Source organism: Elaeis guineensis, chromosome 1 (genome assembly GCF_000442705.2).
Source record: "Elaeis guineensis isolate ETL-2024a chromosome 1, EG11, whole genome shotgun sequence".
NCBI classification, from domain to species: Eukaryota; Viridiplantae; Streptophyta; class Magnoliopsida; order Arecales; family Arecaceae; genus Elaeis; species Elaeis guineensis.
The window spans coordinates 186,185,813-186,201,113 of NC_025993.2; the positions used below are offsets into that span (position 1 = coordinate 186,185,813).

Below are 15,301 nucleotides of genomic sequence, written 5' to 3' on the forward strand. Positions count from 1 at the left end.
CTTTTCTTTGTTTTTGGGCAAGCAATCTTGCTGCACCTTACTTGCAGAGACTGAATATCCGGATGCTAGCAGTTTGCTTGCTCCCTTGCGTGGGAGAACGGGAGGGAGATTCAATTCTCAGCCCAGACATGCGGGGATATGTTCCTTGAGTTCAGCCTTTAATCATGGCCGCCGGTGTTTCAGTGCCGTGCAATGGGGATAGGTCACCGGTTCACCACCTTTTGTATATTGCGAGATATATATATATATATATATATTGGGCCGTCTCTACAAGGGATCCGTTAAGGTGCGTGGGCGGTAGCGCGCTTTATCTCGGATCGCCACGCCTTAATCGCCCACGAGGGGACCTTTACCCCACTAAGCAGAGACAGCCTTCTCCGTTCAGGGCATCTGATTCCTCTGTTCAGATCTCTGTTTAGGATATCCAATTCCGCTGTTCAGGTATTTGGATGATCATACGACAAATTGAAAAATTATTAAGCAAACTGGCTGACGAGCTAAAAATCCGTACATTGCGTTTCTGGTTTTTTTTAATTAATTAATCAATAAAAATTCTGTGTATATAGATGGCTAGCACCTATGCTTTAAATTTCTCCGCACTTGGTAATGTAGTTTTTAATTTTGTGAACTAGCTCCATAATCTAAATGGGTGGAAAATTACCCCTAGGAATTTTGCACAGGTGTTGTCATATCAACTAGCTTTAGATTTTAATTGAAATGATTAGGATGGTACTCCCCTGAAATCAGACCTGCATGTATATCCAATCATGCGTTAGCATGTAGCAGGTGTGCCATAATTACGTTGTGGTTGTCTAACAATTTTGATTATTCTATTGCTATGATATAACCATAACTATAATATTTATACGATAGCTATCTTCTGATGACAGGAGAGGGAGTTAGAGTTACAACATTACATTAGAGGAAAAAAAAAAGATGCAGAGAGAACTAGAAAGAGAGAGGGCAGTCGGAAAGATATAGTTTAAGACACATTCTATCAAAAAAATTCATTGATATCACTAATAATAGTGACAGCGATGAATAAATAAATTTTACGTCGTAAATAAACACATAGCCCATTTCATTTAAAAGGATCTATTTATTCTACTCTGTAAATATTATCCACTTTCATATGATTTTTTTATACAAAAAATTCGATCTGAATAATAACTCACATTTGCTTCTTTACCATGTAAAAAGATAAAAAATATATATAACTGCTACAAAAAATAGATGCAGTTATCTTACATAAAATTAAAAATTTAAATTTTATGATTTTTTAAATTTTTAATTTTTTAAATATTGATGATGAAAATATTTTCATCATAAATAATTAGTATTTACAATATAAATTTTTTTTCATCATAAACACTTAATTATTTAAGATAAAAATTTTCATCGTAAATAATAAGTAACTTTTGATTTTTTTTAATTTTTTATTTTTTTAAATATTGATGATGAAACTATTTTCTTCGTAAATAATTGAGTATTGATGATGAAATTTTTTTTTCATCGAAATACTTGATTATTTATGATGAAAAATTTTCATCACAAATAATAAGTAATTTTAAATTTTTTTAAATTTTTAATTTTTTTAAATATTGACAATGAAAATATTTTCATTGTCAATAATTAAGTATTTACAATGAAATTTAATTATTTATGATAAAAAAATTTTATCATAAATAATCAATATTTTTTAAATTTTTTAAATTTTTAATTTTTTTCAAATATTGACGACGATAATATTTGCATTGCAAATAAACCTATTGATGATGAAAACTAATTTTTCATCATAAATACTTAAATTATTTACGATAAAAATATTTTCATCGCTAATATTTAAAATTTTAAAATTAAAATAAATGATATATTATTTATAATAAAAATATTCATCGTAAATAATTTATATTTAAGATAATTTTTTTTTCATCACTAATACGTGACTATTTACGATGAAAATTTTTTTTTGCAATAAATAATTTTTTCATCGTAAATAGTGTTATTGGCAATGAAAATATTTTCGTCGTAAATAATTTCATTGCAAAAAAGTTGTTTTCTTGTAGTGAAAGATAATACTGAGTAGGGTTTGCAAAAAAAATATTTTTATTTTTCCTTAAAAAATTAGACCAGAGTATTAGGCCAGTCAATTGGATCAATAGGCGTGCCAAATGTGACAAGGTCTTTCATTGAAATAAGCTTTTTTGATATATGCTGGTTGAGCTAATATTTTCATCAAGGAGAAAAACTGGCAGCAAAAAACTTATCTTTAACTCTATATTTGGTTGGGATCATAAGAGGATAGATGGATAGCATTGGAAGGATGGATAGCCTCCTTCCATCATTTAATTCAAAAAGTCACAGGAAGGATGGATGAAAAAGGAGATATTGCTTATTTATCCTGGCCTACCAATTTGCATCGTCCCAAATTAGGAGGATAAAGAAAGAATGGATGAAGCATTGAAGGATAGACTTTTACATTGACAAAATTATCCCCATTATTTTTTAATAAAATTATAATACTTCTTCACTTTTTTATTCATAATATTTATATATATTTTTATATATACTATTAAATTTTATTAGTCATTATTTTAATTTTAATATATAATTCACATAATTATAATTAAATATCTCTATTTTTATTTACTATTTTTTAATTAACTATTTGTATAATATTAATTAACTATTTAAATTAAATTATAAATTAATTAGTTATTTATATAATTAATCCATTAATAGTTAATTTATAAACTCTTGTATTAAATTAAATATTTTTATAATTTTTTATATAATTATAAATTATATAGGTTTATATATTGTTTACTTGTTTAGTATAAATAAATATTATAAATTAATAATAATATTTTTATCAAAGGGTAGTTTAGTAAAAATATTATACAAATATCATCTATCCTTCTTTTCATTCCTCTTATACTAAATAGAGGAGAAAATTATTTCTATCCATCTTTTTATGTTTTACCAAATATATGAGAAGATGAATAAAAAATTCATCCATCCTTTTCTTTATCCATCTATCCTTTTTTTTAATCCATCTTTCGTACCAAATAATGGGCTAAAGAGATGAGAAAGAGACCAAAGGAGTCTCAAGGCCAGTTTGGAAGCAGAAAGAGCCTTGGTCCTTATCCCACCTCGATTCATTGATAAATATCAACCATGGTATTTGACGCTTGGAACCATTGATCCATCTGTAACCGAGGACTGGTAGTATTCCCCATTCATCGTAATTAGTGAAAATCCACAAATACCTCTTTCTTAGTAGAAGTATTCGGAAGAATGGGAGATAAATGATCCAAAAATCATGAATTTAATATATCTAACAATGTTAATTAAACAGTACAGAGTTCTAACCTATAATTATCTGATCATAAAGTGATTACTGATGATTTAGTTTATTTATTCCCTTTTTAACTATTTTCCATCTTTATTTTTTGCCAGTCTAAAAGTCTGGAATACCAGTTCTACCTGATCGCTTGAGACTGCCACATCTTTTCCGGCCCACATCTTTTCCGTTCTTAACTAGTAACCTCCAAACAAGCCCCAAATCTTTATTAGTACCTGCTCTTAGCATTTAGCAAGATCCTGAGGATCATTTGTTGTACCATTCTTGTCAAGGTTGCGTCCACGAGCCCTTTATGCCTGTCCAGTTGACCTGTCAAAGCTCCCAGCAATGCAATGTGCAACTACTATGATTAAGTAAAAAAGAGGTGCATCAAAGTAGAAATTCTGGCAATGGGCAGATCCGAATGGATAGAACTTTAGACGGGTGAGCGACTTGGTCCTGTTTTCTAATCAGAAAAATGTAAATGCCAATCTTACAGCTGAATTTTACCTCTTAAGGCCAAGCTGATGTCTATTCTAATATATACAAACAAGCAGCGCTTTGTAACATGATGTGCGGTGTTAGCTGATACAATATGCTCGCAGAACGAGCCAGTTCTGCCACATCGGGCCTGAACATGTCCTAGAACCTCAAAATTCACATGCCTCACGCACAGCCATATAAGGCTGATCTTTGCGGCCACAAGTGGATTTTGGGCACGTCAACACAGCTGGGAGTAATTTAATAGAATAAATTGGTTTGCCGGCTAAGCCGAAGTGGCAGGCCAAAATTTTGGTATATTCTGATATCCCCTCCCAGACTAGCCGTCACTACTACTAGACCCCACGCATTTGCGGCACCGATATTGCTGGTCCTATTGCTGCCACCAACAGACCATCCCCAAGATAACAAGGATGATGAAAGGATGCCAGAATCTGATACCGAAGAGGAAGCCGCGCCAGACCGCATTGAAGAAGAAGATGAAACAAATGACCCAGTGCCAATTTCTGATCCCAAGTGAGAGATGTCGTGGAATTCATCTATACAGGGAAGTGTCTGCTCTGAGGAATTCTTCTTTGGAAGAGACGGGTAATGGCTCCTGCTGATGGGGAAGTTATCCTCAGAGGTGGTGGATATTTGGGAATCGCTGCTCTCACCCTGTTCATGAGTATACCTTCTAGACCACAGTGGCAAAGACGGTGATGTTGGTCCCAAGTTACTTCCACTACCAGGCCATGGGATTGCGACTGAGACATCTTTACAAAAGAAGTGCTCGTGAGATCGGGTGGTACTCCAACCTTTGTTTTTCCCTCCAGCACCAAGGCTGCGTGCTGGATCTCGCTTCCATATATACACATGGGAGTCCTCACTTGCACACACAACATACTTCCCATCAGAGGTGTATGATGCTGAAATTTGACTGCTGGTGTTCCTGAAACCTGAAACCCACAATTGTTATGGACAATCATCGTATAAACTGCCATTGCTATTAAAAAGCAAAAAACCAGTTCCATCTTGCCGCAATAGAACCAAATTTTCAACTCCAGGCATCTTCAAAGTAACAAGCAGCATATCAGGCTTTTCTTTACAACAAAGCAGTTTATTCAACTTTCAGCAATGAAAATTTTAAAGATTCCTTAGATATTCATTAGGGAACAGATGATATTCTTTCATCATGTTTCCCTTGTGATCATAGTTTCCCATCAATGGCAAGTCTTTAACTTCTCTATCAACTATCTCAAAAAAGATATGGTAAAGTGCCATTGTTAATTAATGTGATGTGACGACTTTTCTTATTTTGATAGCCAACCACCTTCCAATAATCTAGTGCATGCTGATAACTTGTCTTAATTTCTCTTAAAAAACAGTGTCTATCACAGACATGCTTCTATATGAAGAATTAAGCTGCACTGAGACTCTCAAGTGCATCAAACATGCAACCATGCGGAAAAAGGAATTGCTCATCACTAATGCAAGAAAAATGATTGATGTGTGTAGTAGGCTAAACACTAGGCACTCAATTTATAGTTTTTATGTAAAGTGGGCTCCTGCAAGGGAAGGAGTGGGGGGATATCAGATGTGAAAGAGTTTATAGAGAAAAATTCCATCAGTCAAATGCTTCATAAATAAAGAACATGATGGAAAAGGCAAGTAGCGCATGTCGAATATCTACCATACCTTGAACCACATTTCAGAATCATGATTCATTCAAGTTGTTAAATTAATTAAAATTAGACTAAAAATGGATGTCATAGACTTGCATTGGTGAGTTTTATTTGGTTTTTGATCTTAAAAAAAAAAAAGATTTTATTTGGTTCCATATGTTGGCCTATTGCTCATGTGCTGCTAGGTCACTTGGGGCCAAGTATGGAAACAGTGGATGTCATCGACTTGCATTGGTGAGTTTTTATTTTTTTTTTATTTTTTATCAAACTATTAAAATTCTTTTTATGGATTTCTACTCATCTTTCTGCATGTTTGTATGTAAAATAAGCATCTCAAAATAAATCATCTAGTGTCTTCAAGCAACGTAATTCCTATCCAACAAACTGAAAATTTAAAACCAGATTTTAGTCTTATATGACAGCAAGATAAACAGTTCTTATCATTGTTAAGAAAGTGATCCACTGCTGCGATCCCAATGGAAAAATTGGCAAAGCCCCAAATTTGATGTGTTAGGTTAGCAGTAAAAGCTGAACTTTCTTACCACCAAAAAAGAAAAAATTCCAATTTCTGTAATTTTGTAAAACAATTTCCATCATATCTCAGCACTGCTGCTTTTGAAAAAGTATCTTATAACAACTTTACGTATATAACTCTGTAGAACCCTTCTTTTCCTTTTAAGATTAGAGGGACCACTCTCCACTCTCTAGCCTATAACAGCCCCACCTTGGTTGGAGCACAGGCCTCCAGGCAGATCTAGATGCTGCTTGTGAGACAAGGCTTATATAATCAGGGATCAAAGTGCAGGCCGCCACCCTATGGAATCAGACTCCTAACCCTAGCCCAAGTGGCAAGGATTGTATGATCAAAACTGAAGTTCAGTGGTCAATAACATATATTATTATTGAAATCATAGTTGGATATTTTGTATAAAAAAACTTAATATAACATTGATATCATAAATTTTTTATTATATTTTGATAATATGGAATGCCGATGATCATTTTAATTTCAAAGCTAATTATCAAGCTACAGAATATTATTTTGTTTTACTATTATTTAGCAAGTTTTATAGTATTTTCAAAAAAAGTATTACTTGGATTTAAAAGTCAAACCAAATAAAACAATGTAGTTATCAATTGCTATTACCATTTAAAAATGATTTGTTATTATCATTCAATAATCTTAAACAAGGTATCCTTTTTTTAAAATTTATTGTAGAAAAAATGTATTACCTATGTTACTCAGCATATCTGAATTTTCCCTTAATGTCAAGAAAATACAAATAGGGAGCCATAATCATGTTCTAAATTTTCCACATCATAGATTTTAAGAAATTTTTGTAGTTCAGGCGATAAATGTTTGTATATATGTATACATATGTATGTGTGTGTGTATATATATATGTACCTATGTACTTATGTATGTCTACATACATAGACGCATGCAGGCATGCATACATACATACCTACCTTGTCAGTTAGCATATCTCAATTCTCCCCTTAATGCTAACAAAATACAAAGAGCGGGCTACGAACACGACTTAATTTTTTCTAGATCCTAGGTTTTGGAAAGTTTTTATAGTTTAGACAATAAATATATGCATATATGTGTGTGTGTGTGTGGATTATACAAGGTTTGCCATGTCAGTATTGGATCTCGAACCAGTTGGCCTATGACACGGTTCAGTACGTCACTGTACCATTTCATGTCGGGCCTGAATCAACCAAGTAGAGAGGGTGAGAGGGAGAAGGAAAGGGGAAAAGATAGAGAGAAAAGGGGAGGGAAGGAAAGGGAGAGGGGGAATGACCTTTGAAGGCCGCCAGAGGGCCGACGAGGCCATCACTACCGTTGTCGAGGCAGTGGCCCTCGTCCTGATCCGATAGAGTAGGGAGGGGGAGAAGAGAAGGAAAGAGAGACAATGAAGGAGAGGGAAGGAAAAGGAAAGGGAGAAACGGCCCCCGAAGGCGTTGCAGAGGTAGTAGGCCTTCGTTCGATCAAAATAGGGACTTTGTCTCCTGTTTCTTTTTTATTTTGATTCTATCGGACGAAGTCGACAATGGAGTTGCCAACTTTCCTGTTATTTTTCTTTTTTTCTTTAGATTTCTATTGAAGTGGACAGCTTTTTGCCGACTTTAATGGAAAATCCTAAAAAAAGAAAAATAATGGAGAAGTCGGTAACATTGCCGACTTTGCATGATAGAATCAAAATGAAAAAGAAACAGGGACTTCAGCCCCAGTTTGGATCGAATGGAGGCCCACGGCATCTGCAGCGCCTCTGACGGTCCTCCAATGGCCTTTGAAGGCAATTTCTCCCTCTCCTTTTCCTTCCCTCCCATTCTCTCTCTCTTTCCTCTCTTTCCCTCTCTTTCTCGAGCTGTGTCAGATCGGGACAAGGCCCACCACCTCGACAATGCAATGGTAGCCTCGCCTGACCTCCGAAGGCTATTTCTCCCTCTCCCTTTTCTTCCCTCCCCTTCCCTCTCACTTTCCTCTCTTTCCTTCCCCCTCCCCCGATTCCTCGTCAATGTCTCGTTTTGAAGGTCGGAACCATCCTAGTTCACTGGCAATATGGTTTGACATGCCTTGAACCAAACAGTTCAGGATGGTTCAGCCTTCCATGTATATGCATGTTACATACATATATTTACCCATTAATACATTCATACACACACACACACACATATATATATATATATGTACTTACGTACATATGCATACATATACCTGCATGCATATATACATGCATACATAAGTACATATGTTTGTACCTACATACATACGCACGTATGTACTTACTTGCATACATAAATTACATACATATGGACATATAAATCAATGATAGACTCTCTAAGCTCAAGATCCAAACCACTGCACATAATCTGCATTACAAAAATAACCAGAGATCAAAATTCAAATGTTTTGGATGTCTCTAACCTATATATCAAGTTGGTACAAAATGAAAAGTATCAATTGTACTAGTGTAGTAAAACACATGATAGGCCGAATAAATTAAAAATCCACTTTATGAATTAATATCTACATATCTTAAAACATACATATGTGCATGTATGTATGTATCTATACATTTATATACATACACATACAAACATATACTCCATGCAATACAGGTAAAATTTATGTAAGAGAAAAAGAATATTTGTACATGACTGTGTAATACTAAGCTGCTACAGTAGCAATCTACCACATCCCCTAAAATTGTATTGATCCATGAGTTTGCAATGAGACCTGCCAATCAATCATGCAAGGACCAATAAATTTGTCAATAACAAGGTTTCAAGTGTTGGGGGCTATGCTGGTTTTTCACTCAAGCCATGCTATGGTGAAATTAGAAAAAAAAAAAAAAAAGAAAAGAAGAAGTTAAAGAAGGATCAATACCATTTTAGTTCAAGTATGTGGAGGCAAGCAAGGACCAACATGGGCTGGTACTTGGAACCTTAAGTCAATAGTACATAAATGTATAGACAATTGCCAACTAGTATATGGTCATAGAAGGAATGGTGTTGATGAAAAATGAGTGGAATACTTGAGGCAGATGCTTGAGGATGCATAGACATGATGGAGATTCAGAACCTTATGATGACCTAGAGCAGTTGGCAAGAAGTGATAGCAACGGTAAGTCCAAAGGCAAGCTGATGCTACATATTACATAATCTGATCTTTTATGTCAGGGGAGGGATATGCAAGGTTACTTGCTGCACAGGAAGGAGAATCAAATATATGATTTTGGGTTTGTGGGATTCACACAGACAATGTGAGATTTTAGAAAAATTAGTGAACGCACAGCCTTAACTTGGTGAATTGGGTCTTATAACAAAGTTTAAAAAATGGTCTTTGAAGTGGGATTCAAGCCACTAACCTATTGTTCAACATAAAGCCTCTTAACCATTATACCAGTATTTGCTTTTATCTAACTAGGATAATTATTATACATGTCTAGATCATTAGATGAAGATATTTTAAATAGATTTTGATATTTTATAATCAGTTATAGATTTTATATATGTCTCATAATTTTTAGAAAAATTATGATTCAAGATTATTTTTTTTAAACACTGCATTAAAGAGTAGAAGACAATGTTGATCCATTTCATTTAAAAAGTAGAATTCTAAAAAGAAAATAATTTGTATTGCAAGGAGTAATAATCAATTACATTAAAGCATTAAATCAGTGACTGCTAGAGGTCTTTCATTTGAAAGTCTAAACCCAAACCATGAACTTCAGCAAGTCAAACAACCAAGGAAAGCTTAACAATCTCTACCAGAACCATGAATTTCATTGACTACTTTGTTCTTTCTAAAATTCTTTCCCTCATTTTTTAGGGAAAAGCAAGAGAAGTAACCCAATAGAACTATGGAAAAAAACCTCCCTCAGCTAGACCAGAACCTCCTCCATTTGAAGGAGAGCTACCACCACTAACCACCCTAAAGTACACTTCAAATATTATGTTACTATTATTATGATTCATTTATTTTTTCAGTCAAGCCAAATTTTAAGAATCACAAATAGCCTTGAAAATATTTATTCTGCCAACAACACTTGCAGACTAAATTCACCCTGTATGTCTGAGGCACGCTGAAAATATACAAAAGGAGGCACCTATTTATAGCTACTATTGCAAATAAAACAAAAGCAAAAAAGCTAGCGTCTTGAAATTGGCACAAATGATGGCATATTGCAATTGGAAATACCATAGTTTCAAGAAGTCCGTACTAATCATTCATTTCACTTCTATTAAGTCATTTGCAGTACCAGAGCTGGTACTCATGCTGGTAGCCCAACGGTACAGTACATATTGTACCATGCTGTTCTGTCCTAGACTTCGAGTGCATACTGAAAAATGAAAATCAGAGAGAGAGAGAGAGAGAGAGAGATGTCCGGAGATGGAGAGAGAAGGGGCTCAAAAGCCCTCCTCTTCTCCTTTGGTCATCCACATGCAGGCTCCATTGGGCAGAGCTCTATTTTGAAAGAAACAGAGGCTCAAAGGGGGGGAGAGAGTGAGAGAGAGAGACATTAGGAGAGCAAGAGAGGGGGTGGGGGCTCGAAAGCTGTCCTCTTCTCCTTCGGTCATTCAGTCATCCACATGTAGTCTTCATTGGACTTTGAGCCCTTGTTTTGAATGAAATAAGGCTCAGGCCCATTTTGTTTAATGTTTTTTTGCTTATTTAAGTAAAGTCGGCAAACTTTGTTTCTTTTTTTTTTTTTTTGTGAAGCCCTCTACTGACTTCACTCCAATAAGCCAAAAAAAAAAGAAACAAAACAGGCTAAGCCATGTTTCGTTTGAAATGGGGCTCCGCCCAATGGAGACTGCATGCGGACAATTGAAGGAGGAGAGGAGGGCTTGGCTTCCAAGCCCCTCTCTTCCTCTCTCGGCATTTCTCTCACCCCCCTTCCCTTGCCCCCTTCCTCTCCCTCTTTCTCTCTTTTCTTCTCCCTCTTCCACTCCGTCACCGGTATCTCATTTTGCTTGGCGGGAATTGTCCCGGTCTGCTGCCGGCATGGCTCGGCACACCTCAAACCAGATGATTTGGGATGGTTCTGCCATCCATGGTCAAACAGTTCCTACAGGTAGTCTTCATGGTGTTTTTCAATGATCAGATCCAACTAATTTTAGATATTCCCTTCTATCACACTCCAATCCTTATCTGAATACTCGAAATATGAAAAGATATTTCCTTTAACATTTCTAATATTGTTATTATAGTCAAGGTTTTAAATTCCATGGGATGGAGATGTCCCAATTTCTCCATGGAACAGGATACCCTACTATCCCATCTTGTTCCAACAGCAATCCCGATCATGCATCTCCGTAGATATCCTCTCTTTCTTTTTTCTTTTTCTCTTTCTTCCTCTTTTTCTCCCTTTTCCCTCTAACTTCCTCTCTTTCCTTTTTCTTTCTTTTCTTCTCCCTTGCTTTTCTTTTTTTCATTTTTCTTCTTCTTTCCTTTCATTTTTTCCTTCTCTTTATCTTTTCTTTCTTTCTTTCTTTCTTTCCTCTTTCTTCTTCTCTCCCTGTATGGATGGATTTCGAAGTTCCAAACCTGTCCTGATCCTATTTTCTTATAGGAACAGGACGGGACGGTTGGAACGCCTCTTGTCCTACCGAGACGTAAAACCTTGATTACAGTTAGAATGTCGCATCAATCCACCAATTCAATCTAGTCTATTTGTCTTCTCTTTTACTTCATAACTAGCCTTGCTGAAGTGACATTTTCTTCCCATTGTAGATAAATGAACTATATAAATTCACCACTTTATCCTCCAAAGGACTAGATCCTAATCTACCCTGTCTCCTACTTTGCCCACATATTCATTCAAAAATATCTTCAGTGCACCTTCCTTATAACGTGACTTTATCAAAACTCTCATATACCCCATAACTATCTTAGTAGATTTTCACCAAGTCTCGCTCGCAATCTAATTCACTCAACATGATATTAACCATGTCAGAAACATCCTTTTCTAAGTAATACTGTAGTACAGATTGTATGTTTAGAAAAATGATCCATTTTACACTTTTATAATTGTTTTTGACATACTGTCCAACTCCACCAACTAGACCACACAATTTTTTTTACTCATTTTGCTCAAACCTCATGTTCTATTTCTGTTTTCTTCAAATAAATTCCCTCAAACAATAATATTTGTTCAAAGTGTGTAGCAAAAATATGTCATTGATATTTCAGTATAATGAAGCACTAAAACACAACTGTTTATACTAAATTGTAATTGATCAGAAACAAAGGAGGCTCAATGAGGCTCTCTCATGAAATGGGCACCTAATGACAATTTTCTGAAGAAAATTCACCAGAACATACATGTTTGAATCAAGTATATTAGTACAGAACAGAATAAAAGGTTTAATGAAATCAGAACTACCAGGTGTTACATGATATGATATGAAGTCTTATGTGAAAAAATAATAATATAACCAGCTGAATACTAAATTTCATGCATCAATGAATTAGCAGACATGTATCAACTGCTACCAAGTGTTGAGAGCAAACTCGCATCTTTGGAGCAAATATCAAATGAAATAACATATCAAGATTTCAGATGATTTTAGCTTATAACACTACATTATCAAAAAGTAGCAACACATTTGTGACCTTAAAAAAAAAAAAAAGGCAACTTCTTGGCAATAAAATCTTCTTATATATACTAAATTTGCATGAATTCTTATTCTAAATGAACTAAAGATTTATTTCTTTTTATTCAGTAATACCTCTGAATTTGTGAATCATATCAAGACCATCAAACACCCGAATCTGTGAATCAGCTGAGGTAATTAACACTTCAGATGGATTGCCTGGAGCAAACTGTTTAGACATGAATCAGTCATCCAGCACGCATTCTAGCACATGAAGACTAACCGTGAAATAAGAGAAACAGATGAGCTGAGCACAAATGAAAGGCCAATCAAGAACATCTATTTGTTTAAATAGGGCCAAAGAAATGCTTTTTGTTGATAATTTAATCAAAACATCTATTCACTGAATATAAGACTGAGCAAATTCTATGTTGTTTTCTTGGTATAAAGCATAAAAGAAATGAACAGAATACCTGGAAGCCAGTAATTTTTTTTGCATGAGACTTCTTTTTTTTGCTCCTAATATCTATCTGAGCTTCCTGGTTAAGCTTATAATCTGCCACAGTAAAAGATTTAGACAAAAGTCATTTACATTGGTAAGTTTAATACAGAGCTAGAGGTCACTGATATGACCATGAACACAAACAGGTGCCTGTATTGGGAATGATTTATGCATATCAATTATACGTAAACTGGTAAGTTTGGTATGAACAATCACCTCTGTGCATAGGACAGTCCATTAACCATCTACAACCAAATAAAAATTTGAGTTCCCAACTGTACCAAAAATGCATTTAAAATGCAATCATCAATTAAGGGATCTACCCGCAGCCTCAACAGCAACTTTCTCAGAGGTGGTCCAGGGGTTTGCTCTGACTCATGTCCTCACCAAGAACACAACAACGGCAAGAGTGGACATGACCCATAGACAAAGTGGTATTAGTCTACATATAAAGCAACTTGGGGGCAAAAATAAAGTGATAAAATACTATCCTTGACATGGAGGACCTCTGGGAATGAGGAGGGTCTTCTTTTCTTTCTCCCTAATGTATGTTGACCTTTAGATGATGGACATGTTGAATGGTTTCCCCTAGAATTTGTGATGGTGATGTCAAAGTGGTCTATGGATTTGAATAATGTACAGATGATGGATGATAGACATTGATGTTGTTGCACAGAGTATAAATTCATTACCCAATCCCAGAAAAGATACATACTAGTCTGTTCAAGATTTCTGTATCCATATCTTGTATCTCTGCCCATGCCTCACTGGTCAAGCTCAAATCAGACATGCACATCATATACAGATCTATGCAATCCACTAGAACCCTTAAGATGTTTAATAATGATATACCACATGTAAGTAGCAGTATTATTGTCTCTATCCAAGATATAGTATGTGAATAAACAATATTGACAAACTTATTTGTACTGCACAAATTATGGAAGCTCAAAGTTTAACAAACAAGCTACTACGGAATAGTGCAACAAGATGATAAATTTCTACAGTTACTTCCTGAAAGTAGATATATTATGATACAAGAATTTAACCACAAGTTTCATACCAGAGGTCTTGTAATAGCGGCAGCTTCCTTTATGGGAACCAACTAATGCACCCTTCCAGAGATTAAGAAAAAGAAAGCAACCCATCAGTAATTGGAATCACTAAATAAATAACATGTTGACAAGGTTTTGACAAACATAAATCACTTGGTTGCACCTGACCATCTGGCGTGTAGCACACAGCAGTAACCATTTCATGGAGATCGCTCCAGTCAACAACTTGACGGTCTGGTATGCTCCATATGCGGACCTTGGCATCAAGAGAGCCACTGATGAAGTAACTATCATCTGTCGGATTGAACTGGATACATGTTACTGTTCCACCAATTCCATCACAAAACCCAAACTTCATCAGGAAGAATACATTCCACAAGAATTATAATAAGTTCTGACATCAGTGATGAAGCAAGAATAGAATAGAACCCAAATGGAGATTGTCTTACCATAATCATTGTGGGCAAACAACTTTAGGCAAGCCTTGCTCTCTATATCCCACAGTCTAACAGTTTTGTCCATTGATGATGATAACAAATGCTGCAATTTGGTACACACAGAGAGTATGTCAAATTGATGCTGTCAATTAGCTCTAGGCAATTATATATTTTGAATGCCAAAAAATTCTATCAACAATTAAAGAAACAAAGTACAGCCAACTAATAACATTTCGGGTAGAGCTACCTTTGTATAGGTTGACTGCCCACAATCTATGGTGTTCCTGAACCTGCTTCTAAAGTTGCTTCTTTTTTAAACATAACTCAGCAAGTCTACTTCCAACATCATGGTGTCTAGTTTCTGCATCACAAATCCTACTTCACCATTCATTATGGTGTCCTTTTTTTTTTGTTTTGTTTTTTCTTTTTTTGAGATGAAAGAACCTGAGTGAATGCAGTGAAAAGAAACTTAAAAGGCTTCAGTTCAGAGAAGATATAGCACTTGATAGCAACTACTGACATGTAAATTTTGTAAGGCCAAATTTCTAGTGCAGGAAAATCATAGTGTGGAGTATAGAATTCATACTAACTTAGGAAGGTAATGGAACAAGGACTCTGGAGTTGTTATGGGATTTCAGGCCATAAAAAATTAGAAGTAAGATACTCAGAATCTATAGCCAGATTTGAAA

General features: G+C 35.1%; 1 protein-coding gene across 1 annotated transcript; it reads right to left on the bottom strand.

The window, feature by feature from the left end:
* Positions 1-3,836: 3,836 nt before the first annotated feature.
* On the bottom strand, positions 3,837-15,049 carry LOC105034329 (uncharacterized WD repeat-containing protein C3H5.08c). Its single transcript, XM_073250728.1, has 7 exons — positions 14,860-15,049; positions 14,625-14,715; positions 14,339-14,496; positions 14,184-14,235; positions 13,092-13,174; positions 12,754-12,847; positions 3,837-4,782 (listed from the first exon to the last, which is right to left on the bottom strand). The coding sequence occupies exons 2-7, from the start codon at positions 14,695-14,697 to the stop codon at positions 4,085-4,087; spliced, it is 1,158 nt and encodes a 385-aa protein (XP_073106829.1). The 5' UTR covers positions 14,698-14,715; positions 14,860-15,049; the 3' UTR covers positions 3,837-4,084.
* Positions 15,050-15,301: the final 252 nt, after the last annotated feature.